This window comes from Esox lucius, chromosome 1, assembly GCF_011004845.1.
Source record: "Esox lucius isolate fEsoLuc1 chromosome 1, fEsoLuc1.pri, whole genome shotgun sequence".
Lineage (NCBI taxonomy): Eukaryota > Metazoa > Chordata > Actinopteri > Esociformes > Esocidae > Esox > Esox lucius.
In genome coordinates this window covers 32,800,483-32,821,064 of record NC_047569.1, presented here as the reverse complement: position 1 = coordinate 32,821,064, position 20,582 = coordinate 32,800,483, and the positions used below count along the sequence as shown (strand labels likewise).

At 47.5% G+C, this 20,582-nt stretch overlaps 2 protein-coding genes across 3 annotated transcripts; one reads left to right on the top strand and one right to left on the bottom strand.

The window, feature by feature from the left end:
* Nucleotides 1–1,261: 1,261 nt before the first annotated feature.
* On the bottom strand, nt 1,262–5,713 carry fkrp (fukutin related protein). 2 transcript variants are annotated; one of them, XM_020046959.3, is made up of 2 exons: nt 5,691–5,713; nt 1,262–3,840 (listed from the first exon to the last, which is right to left on the bottom strand). In XM_020046959.3, the coding sequence occupies exon 2, from the start codon at nt 3,704–3,706 to the stop codon at nt 2,099–2,101; it is 1,608 nt and encodes a 535-aa protein (XP_019902518.2). In that variant the 5' UTR covers nt 3,707–3,840; nt 5,691–5,713; the 3' UTR covers nt 1,262–2,098. The 2 variants fall into 2 exon arrangements, with proteins under 2 accessions (XP_019902518.2, XP_010871185.3); XM_010872883.5 differs by lacking the exon at nt 5,691–5,713 and adding an exon at nt 4,550–4,756.
* On the top strand, nt 4,914–19,774 carry strn4 (striatin, calmodulin binding protein 4). The gene is made up of 18 exons (XM_013134389.4): nt 4,914–5,352; nt 10,080–10,183; nt 10,297–10,373; nt 10,811–10,889; nt 10,984–11,175; nt 11,284–11,467; nt 11,956–12,112; nt 12,705–12,800; nt 12,977–13,095; nt 13,406–13,581; nt 14,025–14,072; nt 14,154–14,275; nt 15,148–15,315; nt 15,401–15,541; nt 15,636–15,734; nt 15,876–15,962; nt 16,175–16,385; nt 16,756–19,774. Exons 1-17 carry the CDS (start codon nt 5,059–5,061, stop codon nt 16,342–16,344), a joined length of 2,313 nt encoding a protein of 770 aa, XP_012989843.2. The 5' UTR covers nt 4,914–5,058; the 3' UTR covers nt 16,345–16,385; nt 16,756–19,774.
* Nucleotides 19,775–20,582: the final 808 nt, after the last annotated feature.

The window sequence follows — 20,582 nt, the reverse complement described above, 5'->3', positions numbered from 1 at the left end:
CTGCATGGACTGATGGCACTGTCTCAGGGCAGATGGCATATCTACGACTCCAGGATCAGTGCGGCTGCCCGTTGAGCTATATGAGGTAAGACTGACAGAGCGATGGCCTCTTTAATATACAAGTCAGTATTTAAAAATAAATATTTTAATTTTACTATTAGGAGTAAGTCTTCCTGAGCATGTTGCTGGAACATGCCACAGCACACCAAATGGCATCAGTTAACAATTGGACATTTCAAAGGTCAGATATCTCGTAAAAATGTATTGAACTAAGGAAGTGAACCAGTGTAACCTAATTACCCATTTACTCTATGATCAACAACAGCATCAGGACAGAGCCGACTAACACACCGTATCTCACAAAAGTGAGTACACCCCTCACATTTTTGTAAATATTTGATAATATCTTGTCATGTGACAACACTGAAGAAATTACACTTTGCTACAATGTAAAGTAGTCAGTGTACAGCTTGTTTAACAGTCTTAATTTGCAGTCCCCTCATAATAACAACACAGCCATTCATGTCTAAACCGCTGGCAAAAAACGTGAGTACACCCCTAAGTGAAAATGTCTAAATTGGGCCCAAAGTGTCAATATTTTGTGTGGCCACCATTATTTTCCAGCACTGCCTTAACCCTCTTGGGCATGGAGTTCACCAGAGCTTCACAGATTGCCACTGGCATATGGTCTGAGCACTGACAGGCTGACCCCCCCACCCATTCAACCTCTGCAGCACTCATATGTCTATTTCCCAAAGACAACCTCTGGATATGACGCTGAGCGCGTGCACTCAACTTCTTGGGTCGACCATGGCGAGGCCTGTTCTGAGTGGAACCTGTCCTCTTAAACTGCTGTATGGTCTTGGCCACCCTGCTGCAGCTCAGTTTCAGGGTCTTGGCAATCATCTTTATGTAGAGCAACAATTATTTTTTTCAGATCCTCAGAGTTCTTTGCCAAAAGGTGCCATGTTGAACTTCCATTGACCAGTATGAGGGAGTGTAAGAGCGATAACACCAAATGTAACACACCTGCTCCCCATTCACACCTGAGACCTTGTAACACTAATGAGTCACATGACACCGGGGAGGGAAAATGGCTAATTGGGCCCAATTTGGACATTTTCACTTAGGGGTGTACTCACTTTTAGACATTAATGGCTGTGTGTTATTTTGAGGGGACAGCAAATTTACACTGTCATACAAGCTCTACACTCACTACATTACATTGTAACCAAGTGTCATTTCTTCAGTGTTGTCACATGAAAAGATATAATCAAATATTTGCAAATATGTGAGGGGTGTACTACTTTTGTGAGATACTGTACATATGCAAAATATCAGCATGTGGATATTTCTTAACAGCAGCTGATATTGTACGGGATGTGCCATTGGATATCTGGTAGCACTTTAATGATTACCTGATATTTACTGGGGAACTGTGTGGTAATAATTACAAATATTTGGTAGTAATATAAATAATTCCAAACAATTGATAACCATCTTGCAGCTAATAGTGCAAAGTAGTGCAAAAAAATATTATCACAGTGTAATTACCATTTAAACAATACCCACCATTGTTTATGTATAAATAATGTGTTAATACTTAATTTACAGGTTACTGGGATCATGATAAATTAATACAGTTATATTTTGCAAAGGTATACATCTTTAGTTTCCGGTATTCATATTCTGTTTCATTACATGTGCGTAATGTCACATTTGATGTAATGGGATATCCTTTTATTTACATTCACATTTTTCTGTACTGCCTGGGAAGCACAAAACATTTTGTTTCCTGTAACACCTTTGTTTCCTGTAACACCTTTGTTTCCTGTAACACTAGCAGTTGCCCTGGTGTCTCCTAATCAGGATCCAAATAATCAAATAGTGGACTTTCGCCAAGAGTCTTCAGTTGACATCCAGTCTGGATGGATGCTAGGGTTTGTAGTTTATCGGTGCATCACCCTGGCACTCTTTTGAATAGTTTTCTCACAGGGTGGCTGCCAGAGACCTGTTCACTGCAGCAAATATGTTTTAAATGGCTTGTCCATTTCAGTTCCAACGTAAAAACACTAAAGGTTCCAGCCACATGCTTCTCTCACAGCCGGCTCCTGTCCAGCCTCTTCTTTGCAGGGTTAGGGTACTGGGGGTTCTCTATGACCCCCTCCCCAAACTTGAGCTCCAAGAAGGCGCGGTGGTTGTTTGGACCGTAGGCGGTGATGCCCGCGAACGGCATGGGCACCAGCGGCTGCAGGAAGTGCTCAGGAAACTCCACGTCCTGTTTGTGCTCCATCCACGTGTCTTTAGTCATGACACCATTTCGGGGGTAGAAGGGCCAGAGGTCCACATGGAGGTGGTTAGCCTCGCTGTACTGCACCCTGAAAAAGTCTCCCTCCACAGCCCTTTCCCACACGTAGCCGTTAGCGTCCACAAGAGAACCAGAGTCCAGGTTCTTCAGGTGGTCACAGTTCGGCACGTCTTCCAGGTAGATTCCCAGGTCGACGTCGTAGTCCCAGGGGATGATGTCCTGGTGGCGGGCCGCCCCGAGCAGGGAGCCCCCCTCCAGCCAGTAGCGTACCCCGGAGCTTTCCAAGATGTTGATCACGTACTTAGTAGTCTCACGAAGGGCGCGCAGGCAGCAGGGAGGGGTCCAGCGCTCCAGGTACAAGTACTCAGGGGTGTCATCGCGGACCGTCCCAAAGCACCGGCTCGTCTCCTTCCCGCAGCCGTGCCACTGCTCCTTCCCATCAGGCAGCAGGAGGCGCTTCAGCCCGAAGTCCCCCATCAGCCGGCTGGTGGCCTCCTTCAGACGGCTGTCTGCCTTCCACTGGTTGTGGGCGGAGCTGAAGAGGGGCCGGTGGCTGGCCGGGAAGCACGGGCTCTCCAGGAGCTTGACCTTCCAGCCACGCAGCGCGGTCTGGATGAAGAGCGAGGGCAGCAGGGGCCTCCCCAGAGGGACGGACAGGTTGAAGAGGTCCTCGGAGCGAATGAGGACAACCGCGTCCCCCTGGAGGGCTGTGCACACGCTCCCGCTGCTCCCGGACGCCGCTGGGCTGTAGGTGGCCGTCCACTCCCTCAGGCTGACCCGCAGGTGCAGGCACTGGACGGCGGAGCGGGCCACCACGGGGGCTGCTACCAGCCGAACGGGGCCCCCGCCCTCCCCCTCCAGCTCCCGGATCAGTCTCTCCACGGCCCGGCCCTGCCCCAGCTCCACCCCGTCAGGCACCAGCAGCACGAACTCCGTCTGGACATGAAACTCCGGACGGTGGGCCTGCGGGGGCTGCTCTGGGCTGGGGGAAAGCACCAGGAGACGGGCCCCCTCGGGGAGGGCCAGAGGGGGGTAGGGCAGGGTGTCAGACACTGCCAGGAAGGGAAGCTCAGGCCTCTGGTGCAGGAAGGAGCGTGCCACCTCCCCAACGTAGTTCTCAAAGCCCTCAAATTCCCTCAGAAGGACTGTCACTCGAGGGCCACGGCCGTTCCCCTCTCCCCCAGTGCCTCCAACACCAGCCATCCCACCCACGGCCCCGACCAAACCCCCCATGCCTCCGCCCAGCCCCGATGCTGGTAAGGCAGCCTTCCTGGAGCCCCTCCCTGGGTCCCGGCGTTTCTCCATCATCTGCTGCTGGGCTCGGGACACATAGTAGAGGATGAGCAGGTTCAAAGCAATGGCTCCAGTCAGAAGGCCCTGGCAGAAACTCACCCGCATGGCACCTCCCTCTGCTTTTGTTTGGCTAAGTGAAAGGAGGTGTAGAAGAGATCTCTATTCAGGAAGCCAGTCCACAAACGTCAGGAAACCATCTGTATGTGCTTCAGAAGGATAATAGCCAGCTGCTATAATTGCTGAAACACACAAAAAACACAGGTATCAAACAATTGGAATCCAACAATTGGATTAAATGCACTTGTGGGCACTGCTCATGATGCCAACAATATTCTTTCTGATACAGCTGATCCAAAACAGATACAGCAACAAGTTTTGACATAACTAGCAAGTTATCATTTTAGTCTAGAAGCTTAGCTAGGATATTTGTCTTTGCACACAAGATCCAACAGATATTTGGCATTCTGCATTTAACCCAACCCCCATGAACTGGATTGCCGTAGCTGTCCTCAGCCAAAACCTGGATTGTATCCCTAACTGTATATTGCAGGCCAAGCGCTACAGAGGATGAAGACACGTAAAAAATTCTTAATATACCAATCGGCCTATCCCTTCTAGCGTTGGCACAGTAAACACAGTATTTGTACAGCCATAATACAACATTTCCAGTACCTAAAATGTTGTCTGCAAGCTGTACTTTCATTATTCCGTTCATAAATTACAAGTTATAATGCAAGATTACCATTGAACTAATGCACCCATGTCAGAACAATATATATATTTTAATCATGATATACAACACAATAGCCTAAACAATGTAGGCTAATATAGATCAAAGACGATTGCCATTTGAAACGCTTAATATGCAGAACGCATCTGTCTTTAAAAGGTAAACCATTAAGCATTATACACCTAACTAAATCGTCGGAATAAAAACAGCATACGAACCATAATGCGCCCACATCGAATAAGCTCTCTGTCTGCAGGGGTGGCTGAGCTAAGTATAACATCTGGACGTCACAAGTGCAATATCTATTACTTACAGCTTACAATACAAATTATATATAAAAATATATATATATATATATATATATACTTTGCGTTAATATATTGTTAACAAACATCAATAGCTACCGCGAACTGATACAATTTAACCCTGCTTTACTGTTTCGGAAATTATCTCAGGACGCTTGCGTGAGATCACAATATGGCAGGAAGCGACGTCCCTGGTTACCAATGTAACGAAAAAAAAATATTCCCGTCGACGCTGTAATACTTTTGCACTAAGCGCATTTTCTGGCACCCTTTCCCCATATGAGTTCTTGCATTGCTCTTAACGATTACGTGAGAGGAAGAAAGAGTAGAGTCCTAGTGCGGGGTTTAGTAAGGGACGGGGTTATTATTATTCTCGCTGCTTGTTTCCACCTCCTTGTCCTGGCGAAGGCTCGAGCATTAAAATGGAGGCGGAAAGATCCGGCGGAGTGACTGGGGGAACGAACCAGAACTCTGGAGGCAGCGGCGTGGGGCGCAACCCGAACGGGCCGAAATCAGTACTCGGGCAGGCGACAACAACAGCGGCGGCAGCAGCAGCAGCAGCAGCCGGGCCGATGGCTGGGTCGTCGCTGCCTCGGGAACCACAAGACGGTGACGCAGGCCTATCGCTTCCTGGGATCTTGCACTTTATCCAGTTCGAATGGGGACGCTTCCAGGCCGAGAAATATCGCTGGGAAGCCGAGAGAGACGAACTCAGGGTAATTATAATGTTATTGGTTAGTTTTCTTGCTAGCTATTATATTTAGCATGTATTTATTTCTCGCTAACTAGCTACAGTAGCTACGATTTACAAAAACTAGCCTAGCCTTGCCATATCCATATCCCAATGAAGTCACGACCGCTCCTCAAAAGCTTTTCCTCTCCATAAACACCATGCGATACAACATTTGCGCTTTGATGTTACGATTACTGTACTTAAAACACTTTCAATCTGCTTCGGACATTAATGATTTGATGTGGTTTTAGACGCATGCGTTCTTTGTTGATCAAAGCGTACAGTATTTGGTCATTTACAAAGAATAACTCTGTACCTCACCATTGTACTCCAAATCACTTGATCTATTGCGAATCTGCATAAATGTCTCAGCCACAGTACGTTTTAGTGTGTTTATTAAGGACTGCGCTGTTAAACTGAGAAACAGCAGCCTACTGTCAAAGCCACCCCCTGAACCCCCCCCCCGTCAGAGATTGGCTATAGCGGATCACACAGGTGGATGTGTCAATAAAAGGCTAAATCGGCCAGATTCCACGGTGTTGGCGGGCGTTTGGCTGCCTGTGTGTCTGAGCTCCGCGGTGTCTGCACCCCTTTTGGGTTTCCTCTGTGCAGGATTATGGCAGGTCACGTGACTCGCTGTCAATTACAACTGGGATTTAGCAATGCGAATGCGTTTGTAAATTCCTGAGCCATACACGCACAGCAGCCAATGACGTAATGGGGTCTCTGTCATTTACACACATTCGCATTTTCCCTCTGCTACCTGGGGAACACAATACTTTTTTTTGTGTGTTGCTCTTCCCATACGCGGCCTCTCCCGTCAGCACGAATTTCTCAACCTTGTTGAATTAACATGGGCTGTTTGATATAGGCTCTTGCTTGATTATTTCTAAAACAGTACCATTCCACTGCTGTCAGTGTTTTCGGCTGTCTCTCACTATGCACCCTCTTCATGTGGTGAACAGATTTATTAATAGGAACTCGATGAAATATTAATACTTTTTTTTTTTTTTTTAATGGCAGTGTTGATCTTGTTATAGCGGGAATGAAAGTCAGAAGTATGTCACCACTGCTAGTCTCTTACTTGGAAGGATGTCTCTGTGTGTGTGTGTGTGTGTGTGTGTGTGTGTGTGTGTGTGTGTGTTTGTGAGCATGCGTTAATGTGGATGCGTTTGTGAGTGTGGTCTGGTTTTCACAGGCCCAATTAAAAGTAGGACTTGGGCAGGAGAAAAAGACAGAGGAGCAGGAGGACAATCTGCTCAAACAGTGGCCCAGCCACCCACATAAGAATCCCAGTGGCTCCTTGAAACAAGCCCCCCTCTGTGCCTGGCGGGTCAGGTAGCCAGGTCCCTTGAGTCCACTGGCCACAGAACAGACAGACGGGTCTAGGGAACAGACAGACGGGTCTAGGGAACAGACAGACGGGTCTAGGGAACAGACAGACGGGTCTGGGGAACAGACAGACGGGTCTGGGGAACAGACAGACGGGTGGGCCTGCATCCTCTGGGCTCTGCTATTCATCACTGGGGATTACCAAGCCATGTGTTGGTAACCCCTGCCTATGTCCATCCAATCAGATGAGATCGGGGGGGGGTGTAGTGTAGTGTGGTGAGCTCTGGTCCAGCTGTGTGACTGTAGAGGAAGGACACATCAATACCGTCTATGGCTGAGTAGGTAGACATACAGCTGTCTTGGCTCTTGTCCTGTTACTTAGTCTATGATGGGTATACAGTCTGTTGAGCAAGAAGCTACTGCATTAAAGCAATGGACACTCAGGAACCCGTGGCCCTCAGAGCAGTGGTGACCATACATCCCTGGTTCTCCAACCTCTTCCTGGGAGATCCATGTATAAGATGTATTCCAGAGCTTGCACACCCAGAATCCGCCGCTCTACTAATTGTTAAGCACTTGACTGGTTGATTCTGGGGATCCCAGGTCTGCAGTCTCTGATTAGAGGGTTGAAATGAGAAAACGTAGTGGAACTGTCCTGGATGTCCAGGGTTGAGTTTGAGGGACATGGGAAGTGCTGAAGTCGCTGTGGGGCTTTATGTTTAGAAAGGTTGTTCTGTAGCCTTGCTCTTTTCACTGGGGGACATTGGACAGACATGCTGCTGTTTGTTTAGGTAAATGTAAACCGTACTCATGGATATGGTTCTTGGTGTGGTTGAACTGTCATTGGTCTGTAGGGTAGCATGATCTCAGAGTAAACTAATGCCCTGCAGAATACTACTCCGCTCTGTATGTCTATGTCTGTCTACGCTCTATGTCTGCCTGTCTTTCTCAGTCTCTCTGTGTCTGCCTGTCTTTCTCAGTCTCTCCGTGTCTGCCTGTCTTTCTCAATCTCTCCGTGTCTGCCTGTCTTTCTCAGTCTCTCCGTGTCTGCCTGTCTTTCTCAGTCTCTCCGTGTCTGCCTGTCTTTCTCAGTCTCTCTGTGTCTGCCTGTCTTTCTCAGTCTCTCTGTGTCTGCCTGTCTTTCTCAGTCTCTCTGTGTCTGCCTGTCTTTCTCAGTCTCTCTCTTGCCCTTCCTCATCTCTACTGGCAACAGTCTCAGAATTAGCATTCACTCTGATATTTTAAATGCCACCTTACCTCACTCCTCTGTGGTAATTGTTATTTCTGTCAGCACTTCAGCCCAGTGAGGAAGGAAGGAAGCATTCTGATGGGCTGGAATGGGGTCCTTGATTGGACAGAATTGTTCAGGCAGGGTGCGGATAGGATTTTCATGGTTTATCATTCCGATGTAGGAAACTCTCTGACACATAGTAGGGTCTCCCACCTGAAAATGATCCAAAGTGGCTGTGAGAAACCTGCCCCGCTCTGCTGACAGACCTCAGTGCTTTTTACAAACGTGTAACGTTTTAACCTCATGAACTTTTGGACAAAGTGCTAAGGGTTTGTTAGAAGAAGACTCCACCGAACAACTCAGAACATGGAGAATCGTATTTTTCTTAGCAAAATGTCTTTTAGGAAGTGACATTTCATCACTGTCACATGTTGTCGCCCAGTGTGGGCTGAGCGGTTGGACACACACTCACACACAGACACAGGCTGGTCCTCCTGACATGACCTGCGAGTGTGATGTTCTCTGGCAAAGGCCAGTAGGAACTTGTCTTGTTCCAGGAACAATAGGAACAGAGCACCACAGTAATTATAATGGCTTATCTGGGAAAGAAGTTTGTTTGTGTGTGTGTTCCTGTGGTCCTCACTGACAAGAAGCTTTATCTAACTCTGGGTTATGGTTAGGGTTAAAATTACACTCAGATTGTGGTTAACCTTTGGTGTTGATAGGTTTATGCATAACATTTTGGTTCTCGAGATTAAGGTTAGGATTAGGTTTAGGGTTACAGGATAAGTTAAATAGTTATTTCTATTGGTACTAAAATTACCCGTCCACACCTTAATACTGAACCCTACTGGTGTGTGTGTGTGTGTGTGTGTGTGTGAAGACTGATAGAATGACAGGTCACAGCTTGTCCCTCAGTCAGAGAAGCAACAGAACAACGTGGATGATACATTCCAGATCTCCCTCCCTCAGTACAACACAGTGTGTCTGATTCCTCCCACGGCTCCCCAGCTAGCCCAGACAGACACAGCCCTAAGCATGTATCCCTTCTAGTTCGACACCTGGGAGCCGTCCCAAACCCCACCCTATTCCCTATGTGGTGCCGTGGCCCCCCTGCAAACCTAGTGTGCTACATGGGGAATGGGTTGTTCTGTGGCATGCAGACCTGGTGTCAGTGCTGCATGTCTGTAGATGGAATCATCGTAGATGGGCCGTCGTAGCTTAAGGACGCAGCCAATGGAGCCAATCAGTCCCAGTGATCTGACTGAACATGCTTCCTCCGCCCGGCAACCTTTAGTACATGGTAACAGGGCCGACTGTCCTGGCGTGTGCAGACTGAAGGATGGCCAAGCAGCGGCGGTCCCGCGAGACGGCGTTCTGACACTGCTCTGCTTTACTGAGACTCTGTGTGTGAGCGAGTGTGTTTTTCTGTCTCAGAATAGCAATGGAATGGGAGCATGCACATCAAAGGCCGTCTTTGACATGAGTGTGTGCGTGGTGGGAGGGGAGTGGGTGTGGGAGGGAGAGGGAGAGAGAGGGAGAGTCTGGAGAGAAAGAGAACTATTGAGAGATTAAAGGATGTTTTTTCGACAGCGCTAGATCAAAACTTTATATGCTCTGAATTCCAATGTTGTACAATTCTCTCCTCAGTCCAAAAGGTGGTGCTAAAGTAATTCAGATGCCACATTAAGAACCGTTTTCTGTCTGTAATCTTTGAAAGGGCAATCTGTGAGTGGTAAACATTAGCATACATTACTTGATCACTGGTGGATGAGTGATTTAGCAGAAGGAGGCCTGAAGGGAAAAACAAACTGTAAACACTGTAAGATGTCTTTTTTGTTTATCCTCTTTTCCTCCTGTTGTTTTTCACTCCAGATGTCAGGGTTTGGTCTAGTTCTAAATACAGAAGGCTGTTCCCTCCACAACCTACCACTTAGCCTGGCACATTGGTTGAAACCAAACAAACAGAATTCATGCGCTGTACTTTATATTTGTCTATGGTCAAAACAAACCACTGTCCTCTGCCTAACTGGTTTACTGAATTCAGCTGTGGTGCTTGCTTGTCAGGTTCAATATTAAGCAGGTGTGTGTCTGTGTGTCTGTGTTTGTGTGTCTGTCTGTGTGTGTCTGTGTGCGTGTGCGTGCAGGCTCAGGTGGCGTTCCTCCAGGGTGAGAGAAAGGGCCAGGAGAACATGAAGCAGGACCTGGTAAGACGGATCAAGATGCTGGAATTCGCCCTCAAACAGGAGAGGTGAGACAAACCCAACACACACACACACACAACGCACTGACAAAACGCACGCCTACGCGCCGGCAGTATATTGAAGGGACTCTTCCATCCAGAGGTTGTTTCTGTCCCTGTAGGTCTAAACATCAGAAGCTGAAGACAGGCTGTGACCTGAGTCCTGGGGAGAAGAAACCCGACACGGAGGCAGAACTAGGTGCGCTGTCCTTATCTCCACGGAAACGGACTAAGCCTAGTCCTGGACTAACAAATCAAGCTCAATGGAGAATCTTTGTTGTTCTGGATTTTATAGTCTAGGACTAGGCTGTGTATGCAATACTGGCCCTGCGTGATTCAGTCTAGGTTTGGAAATGGTGTGAGGGGATTGAATGCATGGTCAGCTCATTTAGTGCCACTGTTTTGGGTTGGATAATGACTGGAGGGTCCAAAGATTGGACCATTGATTGGTTGACTAGGTAACCTACATCCAGCTAATGCTGAAGCAGATAGAGTAACGTCCCTAGGCTTCTGTTTCCACATTTGCCTCATTTAACTGTGTGTGTGTGAGATTAGGTTGACACAGGTTACTAGGTTTTCCTGCCTTGTGTTACATCATGCGTTCCTCCTCAGGCTGACTCTTTCTTTACCCTGCAGTGCCCAATGGGCCGGCAGAGTCTGACTCTGAGCCAGCCAATCAGATGTCGTGGAAGGAGGGCCGTCAGCTACTCCGCAAGTAAGGCCTGCTGCACTTAGCAACCGACCTGGATGAGTAATGAGCTGTTGAGTCTAAATGAAGACTGTGTGTGTGTGTGTGTGTGTGTACGAAGGTACCTGGAGGAGGTTGGCTACTCAGACACCATCCTGGACATGCGTTCGAAGCGCGTGCGCTCCCTCTTGGGTCGCAGCAGCCCCGAGGCCAACGGACCCCCAGCCGGAGAGCAGCAGCCCAGCCCCGACCCAGAGCCCCTGTCCGGGGGGAAGTCTTTGCTGGTCCGGCAGATAGAAGAGCAGATCAAGAGGTGTGAGCCCCCCCATCTGTCTGCTCAAATCCCAAATCTAATTACGTTTTTACTGTAAGTTGTGTTTGTTTCTTGACCCTGTGTGTGTGTGTGTGTGTGTGTGTGTAGGAATGCAGCAGGGAAAGATGGTTCTAAGGAGCGTATGGGCGGCTCCATGCTAGATAAGATCCCCTTCCTGCACGGCTGTGAGGATGATGATGAGGATGACAGTGATGAGGAAGATGACTTCCAGGGCATGGGCACGGACTGTATAGACGGCCAACGTAACAAGAACAAAAAGCCCCGCATTAAGGTCAGAGTTGAACAACAGGCCCGCGTGTGTGTGTGTGTGTGTGTGTGTGTTAAAGACCTTCTCTACTAAAGTACTTTTCTGTCTGTCTGTGTGTGTGTGTCTGTCTGTGTGTGTGTGTCTGTCTATCTGTGTGTGTGTGTCTATCTGTGTGTGTGTGTCTATCTGTGTGTGTGTGTCTGTCTGTGTGTGTGTGTCTGTCTGTGTGTGTGTCTGTCTGTCTGTGTGTGTGTCTGTCTGTCTGTGTGTGTGTCTGTCTGTGTGTGTGTGTGTTAAAGACTCTACTAAAGCACTTTTCTGTCTGTGTGTGTTTGTGTTTGTGTGTGTGTGTGGGTGTGTCTGTGTGGGTGTGTCTGTGTGTCTGTGTTAAAGACCTTATCTACTAAAGCACTTTTCTGTGTGGGTGTGTGTGTCTGTGTGGGTGTGTGTGTGTGTGTGTGTGTGTCTGTGTTAAAGACCTTCTCTACTAAAGCACTTTTCTGTGTATGTAGATGGGAACTGAGCCTATGACGACAGACCTGGACCCTGATGATGAGGAGGATGAAGACGACTCAGAGGATGCCCTGAGCGAGTTTGACTTCCTGGGTTCAGGGGAGGAGGGGGAGGGGGCGGGAGAGGCCCGTATCTCAGGGGACGGCCGGGAGTTAGGTACGCCTTCGTCATAACACCCACCTCAACCACCTGTCTTTCTGCCTGTCTGTCTTTCCTTTGTATCTGTCTGTCCCTGTCTCTCTGTACATGTCTTTGGTCTCTCCCTATCTGTCTTTCCAGGGAGTTCTCTGTTCTGTATTTTCACCTCTACTGCCAATAAAACATTGCCTTTGTCAAAACATCGTCTGGGTCTCTCGCTATCACATTTCTTGTGTGTGGATGTGTGACTTTTTTTTTTATCCATGTCTTTCTCCGTCTCTCTCTCTCTTCTCTCTCGATGTATCGTTCCCTTCTGTCCATCTGGAGCTGTCTTCTTTAGTGTGCAGATGTTTGGTGTCAGCCTCCTCCTCAGCGTCTCCTCATAGCTCTCCTCTTTGTGTGCCCGCCAGCTGTTGGCCTGTCCAGCCGTGTCTTTGTTTCTATTCCCTCATCGTCTCTTCTCTATGCATGGCTGTGTTCTCCTTCTCTCCCTCTGTCACCTCCCTCCTTCTCTATGCATGGCTGTGTTCTCCTTCTCTCCCTCTGTCACCTCCCTCCTTCTCTATGCATGACTGGGTGTGTTGTGTCTTTCTCCTCTGGCTTGGTTCAGAGAACCGCAGGAACAAGTTACAGGGAATGATGTCGGACTTCCCCCCCAAACCCTCCCCGCCCCCCTCTGTGTCAGGACAGTCTCGCTCTGGGGAAGGTAAGAGAACACCCCTGGCAAAACCCCGCCCCCCCCCCCTCCCCCTGTCCATCATGTAATGGGATACTGCTATGAAAAGATAGCTGTGTTAGGAGTGGCAAAGGAAGCTAGCGTCTTTCACTATGAGGAATCCTGGTGGTTCATTATTCAGTGCTCTTCTCAATGCACTCCTCAAGGTGGCGCTCTGGGTTTTTCCTCTGACGTCTTCATCCTGGACGCCGTTGGGGGCAGCGACATGAACCTAGGAGAGCTGGCTGACCTCACGGTTGCGAACGACAACGACCTCACTGTGGATGTAAGTACAAACACACGTGCATACGAACACACACGTCACCCCTCTGAGCCTGGGTCCTCTCTAGGTTTCTGCCTAAAATTCGGCCTTCTCAGGGAGTTTTTCCTAGCCACTGAAATTCAACACTACTGTTGTTTGCTCCTTGGGGTTTAAGGCCGGGTGTCTCTGTAAAAGCACTTTGTGACAACTGCTGTTGTAAAAAGGGCTTTATAAATACAGTTGATTGACCTGCCAAAACTCTTCATACAATCCTGTGTGTGTGTGTGTGTGTGTGTGTGTGTGTGTGTGTGTGTGTGTGTCTGTCTGAATGTAGCTGCAAGATAACCAAGAGGAGTTTAAGAAGACATGGAACCCTCGCTTCACGCTGCGCAGCCATTTTGATGCCATCAGAGGGTTGACGTTCCACCCCAGCCAGGCGGTTCTTCTCACAGCCTCTGAAGACGGAACCCTGAAGCTGTGGAACCTGAACAAGGCCATGCACTCTAAGAAGTAAGAACCTTAGAAATGTTCGTTGAGCTTAATGAGAACAGGTGTGCTGAAATTATGGTGCCAATCATTTCCCTGTCACGTCAGATATATGTCCTTAGACTGATTAGGGGGAAAAACGGCCACAAGTCTCAGAATATTACAATTGTTTAGTTACCAATGGCTGCCTGATGTTGTCCCTTCGGCATTCACCTCACCCATAGAGAACATCTCTGAGCTCGCCTGCACTGTCAGCTGCTACCCTAATTTAAATGTAATTATAAGACCCCATTTTAACCAGGAATCTTTTTTACGTGCTCTATTGATTCTTCACAATGGAACGATTGCTGTCCTATGCTATCGTTTACGGTCTTTGGCGTTCTATAGGACTGTTCTGTTATGCGTTAATGGTGTGTTAGTAGTGTGTGGATGTGTTTGTAAACAGATGTTCGTGTCTTCCTCCTCAGGAACGCAGCTCTGGATGTTGAGCCCATCTACACCTTCAGAGCCCACAGGTGACCACAGGCCATGCACACGGTGACCTTCGACCTCATCATCTCTGGTTTTAATAGCTAGCCTGTGATCTATCCCTGCAGTGGTGCAGTCCTATCGTTGGCCATGGGTGTGGATGGAGACTCATGCTTCAGTGGAGGTCTAGATGGGACGGTGCGCTGCTGGAAGATCCCGGACCTGAACGTGGACCCCTATGACAATTACGGTCAGTGCAGGACTCACATTGTGTTGGGTTACCAAATGTTTCCAGCCAGGTGGTCTACTGGGGTTAGTCTATTGGGACTTTTTACATCTGGATGTTACGTTGTTTTCCTTTTTTCTTCCCAAAATTCTTCAGGCTCTGTCAAGGTGTTTGAGATCTTAGCCAGACAGTAATTAAGGGTGGACATTGATTTTTAAACAAATTTCAGTCAAAACTTCAGTAACATTCCCTCTTTTGGTAAACCACTCCAGTGTAGATTTGGCCTTGTGTTTTTGTATTGTGCTAGTGAAAGGTGAAATCCTGTGCCGTTGTCACGTCTCAAGCAAGTTTTCCTCTAGGGCTTTGCCTATGTTTCTGCCTATCTGCTTCCAGTTTCTCTTAAAACCCCCCAGCCTTTTCCTATGTGAAACCACTGGCACCTTTGGTTTTGGATTTGTCCCAAACATTGCCTTGTGGCATATCGAATGCGTGTTTTGTAAAATGTATGTTCTCTATATTTTCATTCTTCTCGCTTGTCTTTTAGGCCATTATTATGAAGGCACTTCAATGTGGTTAATCCTTACTCAGTTTTCCCACATCAAAACCACTGAACTCTGGTTTTAAATCACCAGTGGCCTTAGGGTGCAGCTCCGAATGAATCTTAAACGTGTCTCAGTGGTTCATTACGTTTCCACTGGTTACTTATTAACTTGGTTATGCTTAAAGAGATGATTCTAAAACATCGTTATGCTTTTACAAGCGTCTTCCTGGTCTTTATAGTTGAATGAAATACTTGTCTAAATATATAGAATTGCATTTAGCAACGTGTTTAATCCACACGTTGCTCAATGTGTGTGTGTGTGTGTGTGTGTGTGTGTGTGTGTGTGTGTGTGTAGACCCGGGCATAGAGAGCAGTGTGTTGTCGGGTCATGACGACTCTGTGTGGGGTTTGACATACTCTGCCTCCCATCACCGTCTGGCTTCCTGCTCTGCTGACGGCACCGTCCGCATCTGGGACCCCCAGAACTCCTCCCCATGTCTGTCCGTCTTCAACAAGGAGAAAGGTGCGCGCGTCCGTCCCAATGTTTGCCTTTTTTGTGTGTGTGGGGGTTTTATAACCTAGTTCCGTCTCCTCGCTCTCTCCTTCAGAGCATGGCACACCCACCTCAGTGGCCTTTGTCAACTCCGACCCTGACCGGGCCGTGGTGTCGTTTGACAGAGGCGAGACGCTGCTTTACGACCTGAACACAGAGCAGATCGTTATGGCCCTCGAGACCGGGACCAAGGACGGTGAGTCCCGGATCACGTCCCAATTCTCCGGTGTGTGTGTGGGGAATGTGTGTTTGTGTGGTGTGTTGATGAGTGTCTCTGTCGCCCCCTGCAGGCAGTGAGTTGATTAACTGCGTGGTGAGCCACCCCTCAGAGCCCATCTCCATCACTGCACACGAGAACCGCACTATCCGCTATCTGGACAACAAGACAGGTCAGTCCACTGCTGGGTGATGTCTTTAACTGAACCAGCAACGGGTGTCTTATCAGGGTCAACATGGCCCAATCACCTGGCCCAATCACTTGGTCCAAACCCCTGGTTTAACCGTTGCCGTGTGTGTGTGCGTGTTTCTAGGTAAAGTGATCCATTCTATGGTAGCCCACCTGGATGCTGTCACCTGTCTGACCACGGACCCCAAAGGCACTTACCTCATCTCTGGCAGTACGTATCCTGTCCTTTCCGGTTGTCTTCTGGAAGTCAGACTCCTGATTTTTGTCTCCCACTAGTCATCTGAATTCCAGTAATCCAAGTGTTTCTGATGCTCGGAGGGGGGAGAAAAGTGCTCAGAACTAGGAGTTTTGAAACACTGGTTGGACCACGTAATGCTAATGATTCAGCGGTCCTATTACCGAGCTCTCCGTCTCCCCCTGCAGGCCACGACTGCTCGGTGCGCCTGTGGATGCTGGACAACCGGACGTGTGTGCAGGAGATCACAGCCCACAGGAAGAAGCATGACGAGGCCATCCACGACGTGGCATTCCACCCCTCGCAGCCCTTCATCGCCTCGGCCGGAGCAGACGCGCTCGCCAAGATCTTCGTCTGACAGTTTTCACAGAGAGGGCCTGCCAATCGTCATCCTCACTGGTGAAGATGCAAAGACAGTAGAGTAGAGAGAGGGAGAGAGAGTGTGTGTTTCTGTGGCATTTTGCCGTTCTCACGCAATGTTACAGTTAATGATGTGGGCAAAGTCCTGTCTCATGACAGGGTTGTGATAAGCGTATTGATTTTAGTGTTTTCCGTGGCTCCTAGCACAGACTTAAAACCGTGGTACTGCCGGTCACTGGACTTTTCTGTGTAGAGATCCATGTCTCATTCTATTAGAACAATTGTGTAGTTTTGTCTGCACACAATTTCCTACTAAAATCTAGCTCAGTATTTGAACTCGGTATTTGATCCAGTTAATTATTTGGGACCGTTCAGTATATTGACAACATTTCCCTTCTTTTCTTTACAGCCCGACAAACACAACTTGACCAGAAGAGATTGATGACTCTAATGGACAGACCTCATCTGCCCACACACACACACACACACACACACACACACACACACACACACACACACACAACTGTCCTGCACCCCACTGGCTGGGTTAATGTCACAGGACTACATTACCCAGAGTTCTCTAGCTGTCCAAGAATGCCTCAGTAACCTTTTGTGATACTAACCATTCTGTTTTTCTAAGCACTGCTGGGTTTATAACTGGTCAGTTTACTGCACTACGATCCTCTATTCATTTCTCCTTCTACTCACTGTGTGGACTCAATGTCTGTTGACTTTAATGACTGTGCATGTCCATGCGTCGCCTACTACAACCACACCCACAAACCGGCTGACGTTCACTTTGAAGCTTGTTTCTTTTATTTTTATGTTTTTATAAAAATGCTTAGCTCACTTGTTGCTAACACTTCCACTGTAAGTACATAACAGCTGCAAAGCCCCGTCTCCGCCCAGTGATGGCGGTAGCCAGAGTGGGAACGACGCATTTCATTCCAAAGACTTCCCGGTATTTTAGTTTGTGTGCTTTGGAGACACCCTCCAGTCACTGTCGGAACAGACCGCTTTAATTTCAGCCTCGTCGTTAAGACTCTAAAGTCAGAGAGCTCCGTGTCCGGTGTTTTATGGTCCTCCATTCCACAGGTATCCTGCGTGCGTGCGTGCGAGTACGTGCGTGCGTGTGATAGTTTATTACACTACCCACAATGGCTCACTAAGTCCCTCTCCTATGAGAGAAGTAACAATGTCGTCATGTGGCACGATATCACCTGTCTCCATCCCACCTGGTACTGGTTCCTGGTTGTCGCCGTTTACTGGCTCTGACACCGGGCCCAAGATGCGGACACCGATTCAGTTTTTGCACTGTGTATGTTGCACTTGTATAATCTTGGTGCTATGACCTCGTCCGTCGAGAGCCCGTTGGAGCTGAGTGTGTCTTGTTTGTCCAGTGTGTTATCAGGCGTCTCTCCAGGCCAGGTTGTGTGTTGGTCGTTATTATTTCACAGGAAGACTAACATTCTAAGCAAACACTTATCCGTTGGTTTTGTGTGTGTGTGTGTGTGTGTGTGTGTGTGTGTTGGCCATTGACATCAGGATGGCTGGTCTGTGAAGGAGTATGTGGACATAATTAGTGGCCCCACTTTAGCCTCTAGATGGCGTCCAGTGTTCTCTCCATTCCATAGCATCTAGTCAGTATGGGCTTTGTGCTTATTATTTATTTAGGCAATTTGTAGACAAGCCATTGAAAAGAATGGTGTTGATGAGGTTGCTGGAGCCGGGCGTGTGTCAGTTTGACTACACTGCATGGTCCAGCTGTCCCATAGTCGGAAACTGGCATCTCTTCCTGCATTAATGGAGCCAGCAGAGAAAATGAGGCCCCAGGACATTGGAACAGCAGCCAGAAGAAGAGCCTTCACCCCTCCTTTCCTCTCTTCCCCTATGGAGAGGAACAAACACTACCTAACCCACAAATCCTCAGCCTCCTTCAAAGACCAAACTGGACAGGGTCACTGACCGTTTCCCATCCGGGGTCACTTGGTTCGTCAATGTTTGTGGACCGGTTTTCTTTTCCGGCAAGGGAAAACCAACGTGGGCGATCGTAGTGCGGAGCTGTTGGGAGCCGCGGGCGACCGCCGAAGCCGACGGTCTAGGTCAGAGGTGATGTCGTTGGGTGGCTGGGCTCCTGGTCTATATTTGTACTTTCCAGGGTGTATCAGAGGCGGGAGCCCGGCAGGCTGCTGTTTAGCTGTGGAAACATGGTTCGACATTGTTCCACCACACGGACAGTAAAGACTGAATGGTCCAATAGCAGCATGTCAATGAGTAACGGGTCCCTTCCGGCGCGTGACCACATGGCATTGCCTACCTGAATGGTTTGGCCCCCGTTTGGGTTAGGGGGGTCGGACACTGGGTCTGTGACCAGGGATACGTTTGGCCTAAAGTTCTCCATGCAACGTGGTCAAAGCACCAGACGTTACTGGTCAGAATGACCAAGACAGATCAAAGTTTTCCCCGCTCCACCGAAAAACCTCATGAGAAAACACTTTGGTCTGTTGGCTCGGTTGAGTAAACAACAGCGTTCCGTGGTTGCTTTCGCTTCATTGATTTGTTACTGCCACAGTATGTTGAATTGAGTGAGGTGCAGAGAATGCCTCGGAGCTACTGTACGGTAATGTTTTGAGTGACAGTCGCACGAACTGCGGCCTAACTAGACTAACAAAGTAACGGTTGGTTGGCTGTATACAGCACTAGACCCAGAGCGTCCCTGTAGTTAAGTGTCACATCAACATGAGATTGCAGGACTGTGTTGGAAGAACTCTACACCCTATGTGAGTCTGTACACATGTAGGTTTGTAGTCTTGAGGAATAGATTCATCAGTCCTACTGAGGATAGAAAACTCAACATGACATCAGGAAAGAAATGTCTGTAAATCATAAGAGCGCCCATTATGTCCACATTCATTGTTTTTGTTTTTGTTGCTTTTATTATTATTATTATTATGGTTGTAAAGATGTAAGAATACTGTAGTATCATAAGTGAAATAATTCTTCTTTGCATAGAACTTGCTTGTGATTGATATTGACAATGTATACCATGTTGGGGAAAAAGGAAAAAAAAAGAGGAAAAATTACAAAAGACCTAAAAACATTGAAGGTGATCAGTCCGAGGCCAAGGTAAAGGACTCTTGTTTCTTTGTGTTTTTATTTTTTTAATAGCAACTTATCACCGTGTGATATTTTGTACATCATATTAAGGCTGTATTCAAACAATTTCCTGTAACGACAAGGGATAAGAGACTTGCTTTTTATTGAGTTTGTTTTATTATATATATTTTTTGAACTGCATTCTAGCTTGTATCAAATTACAGATTTTCTTTCCTTTCTTTTGGTTTTGTTTACTTTGCGGCTCTCGTGTTGTATAAAGAAGAAAACAAAACAAAAAAATAAAATAACAATTTTGTACAGTGAATTCAGAAGCTGTGTCTTGTCCACTCTGTTGTTATATATGATGAACTGTGAGTGTTAATGGACATCACAATATCGTCTTCTTCCCTCAGCTGCTCTTAGCCCTGACTAGAGACACATTCAGTTGCAAAAAAAATTGGATATTGTTGGATTTTTTCACAGCCTACATAATTTTTTTTATATAGCATCTTCAAGATGCTTGTTCTGAGCGTTCCAAAATGCAGAACACGCCCCCGGAATGTATCCCCGGTTCTGCAGCTAGACAGGTTTTACAGGTCTCGGTTAAGTGTTTGGGATCACAAGATGAATGACCCACAACAAGCAAGTGGCATTTCTAATGAGCACATTTACATGACCATGGCCACCACTTATACTTCTGTTGCCTTCTGTAGAGCAGATCTAGTTTATTCAGCTTTATTCATGCTTTGATAAGAATCAAACTACCCTTGGGTCAGTCCAGTTTTATGATAATAATTTAGCTGACCCCAATACGGTCTCTGCCCTCTGGTGGTCATGCTAGATGCAACAGTTCAGAAGCCACTGTATTTAAGGTTGGGCCTGTTTTGTGGTCCCTACCCTTATTGGGAAGTAAAGTAATGTTGAGCTGCGTCGTCTTCAGCTAGATTATTTAAAGTAAGCGTAGGTGTCCAGGAACACCCGCAATCTTTTAAATATAGTGAGTTACCTAACAAAGTTTAATTCCCTGACTTGGTCAAGCTATTTTGAATAGCAGAGAAAGAGAGCGAGCAGTGCTGTTTTTGCCGTAGCAAAAACAATGCACATATCCATCATGGCAGATGGTTTGCAACACTAATGAGG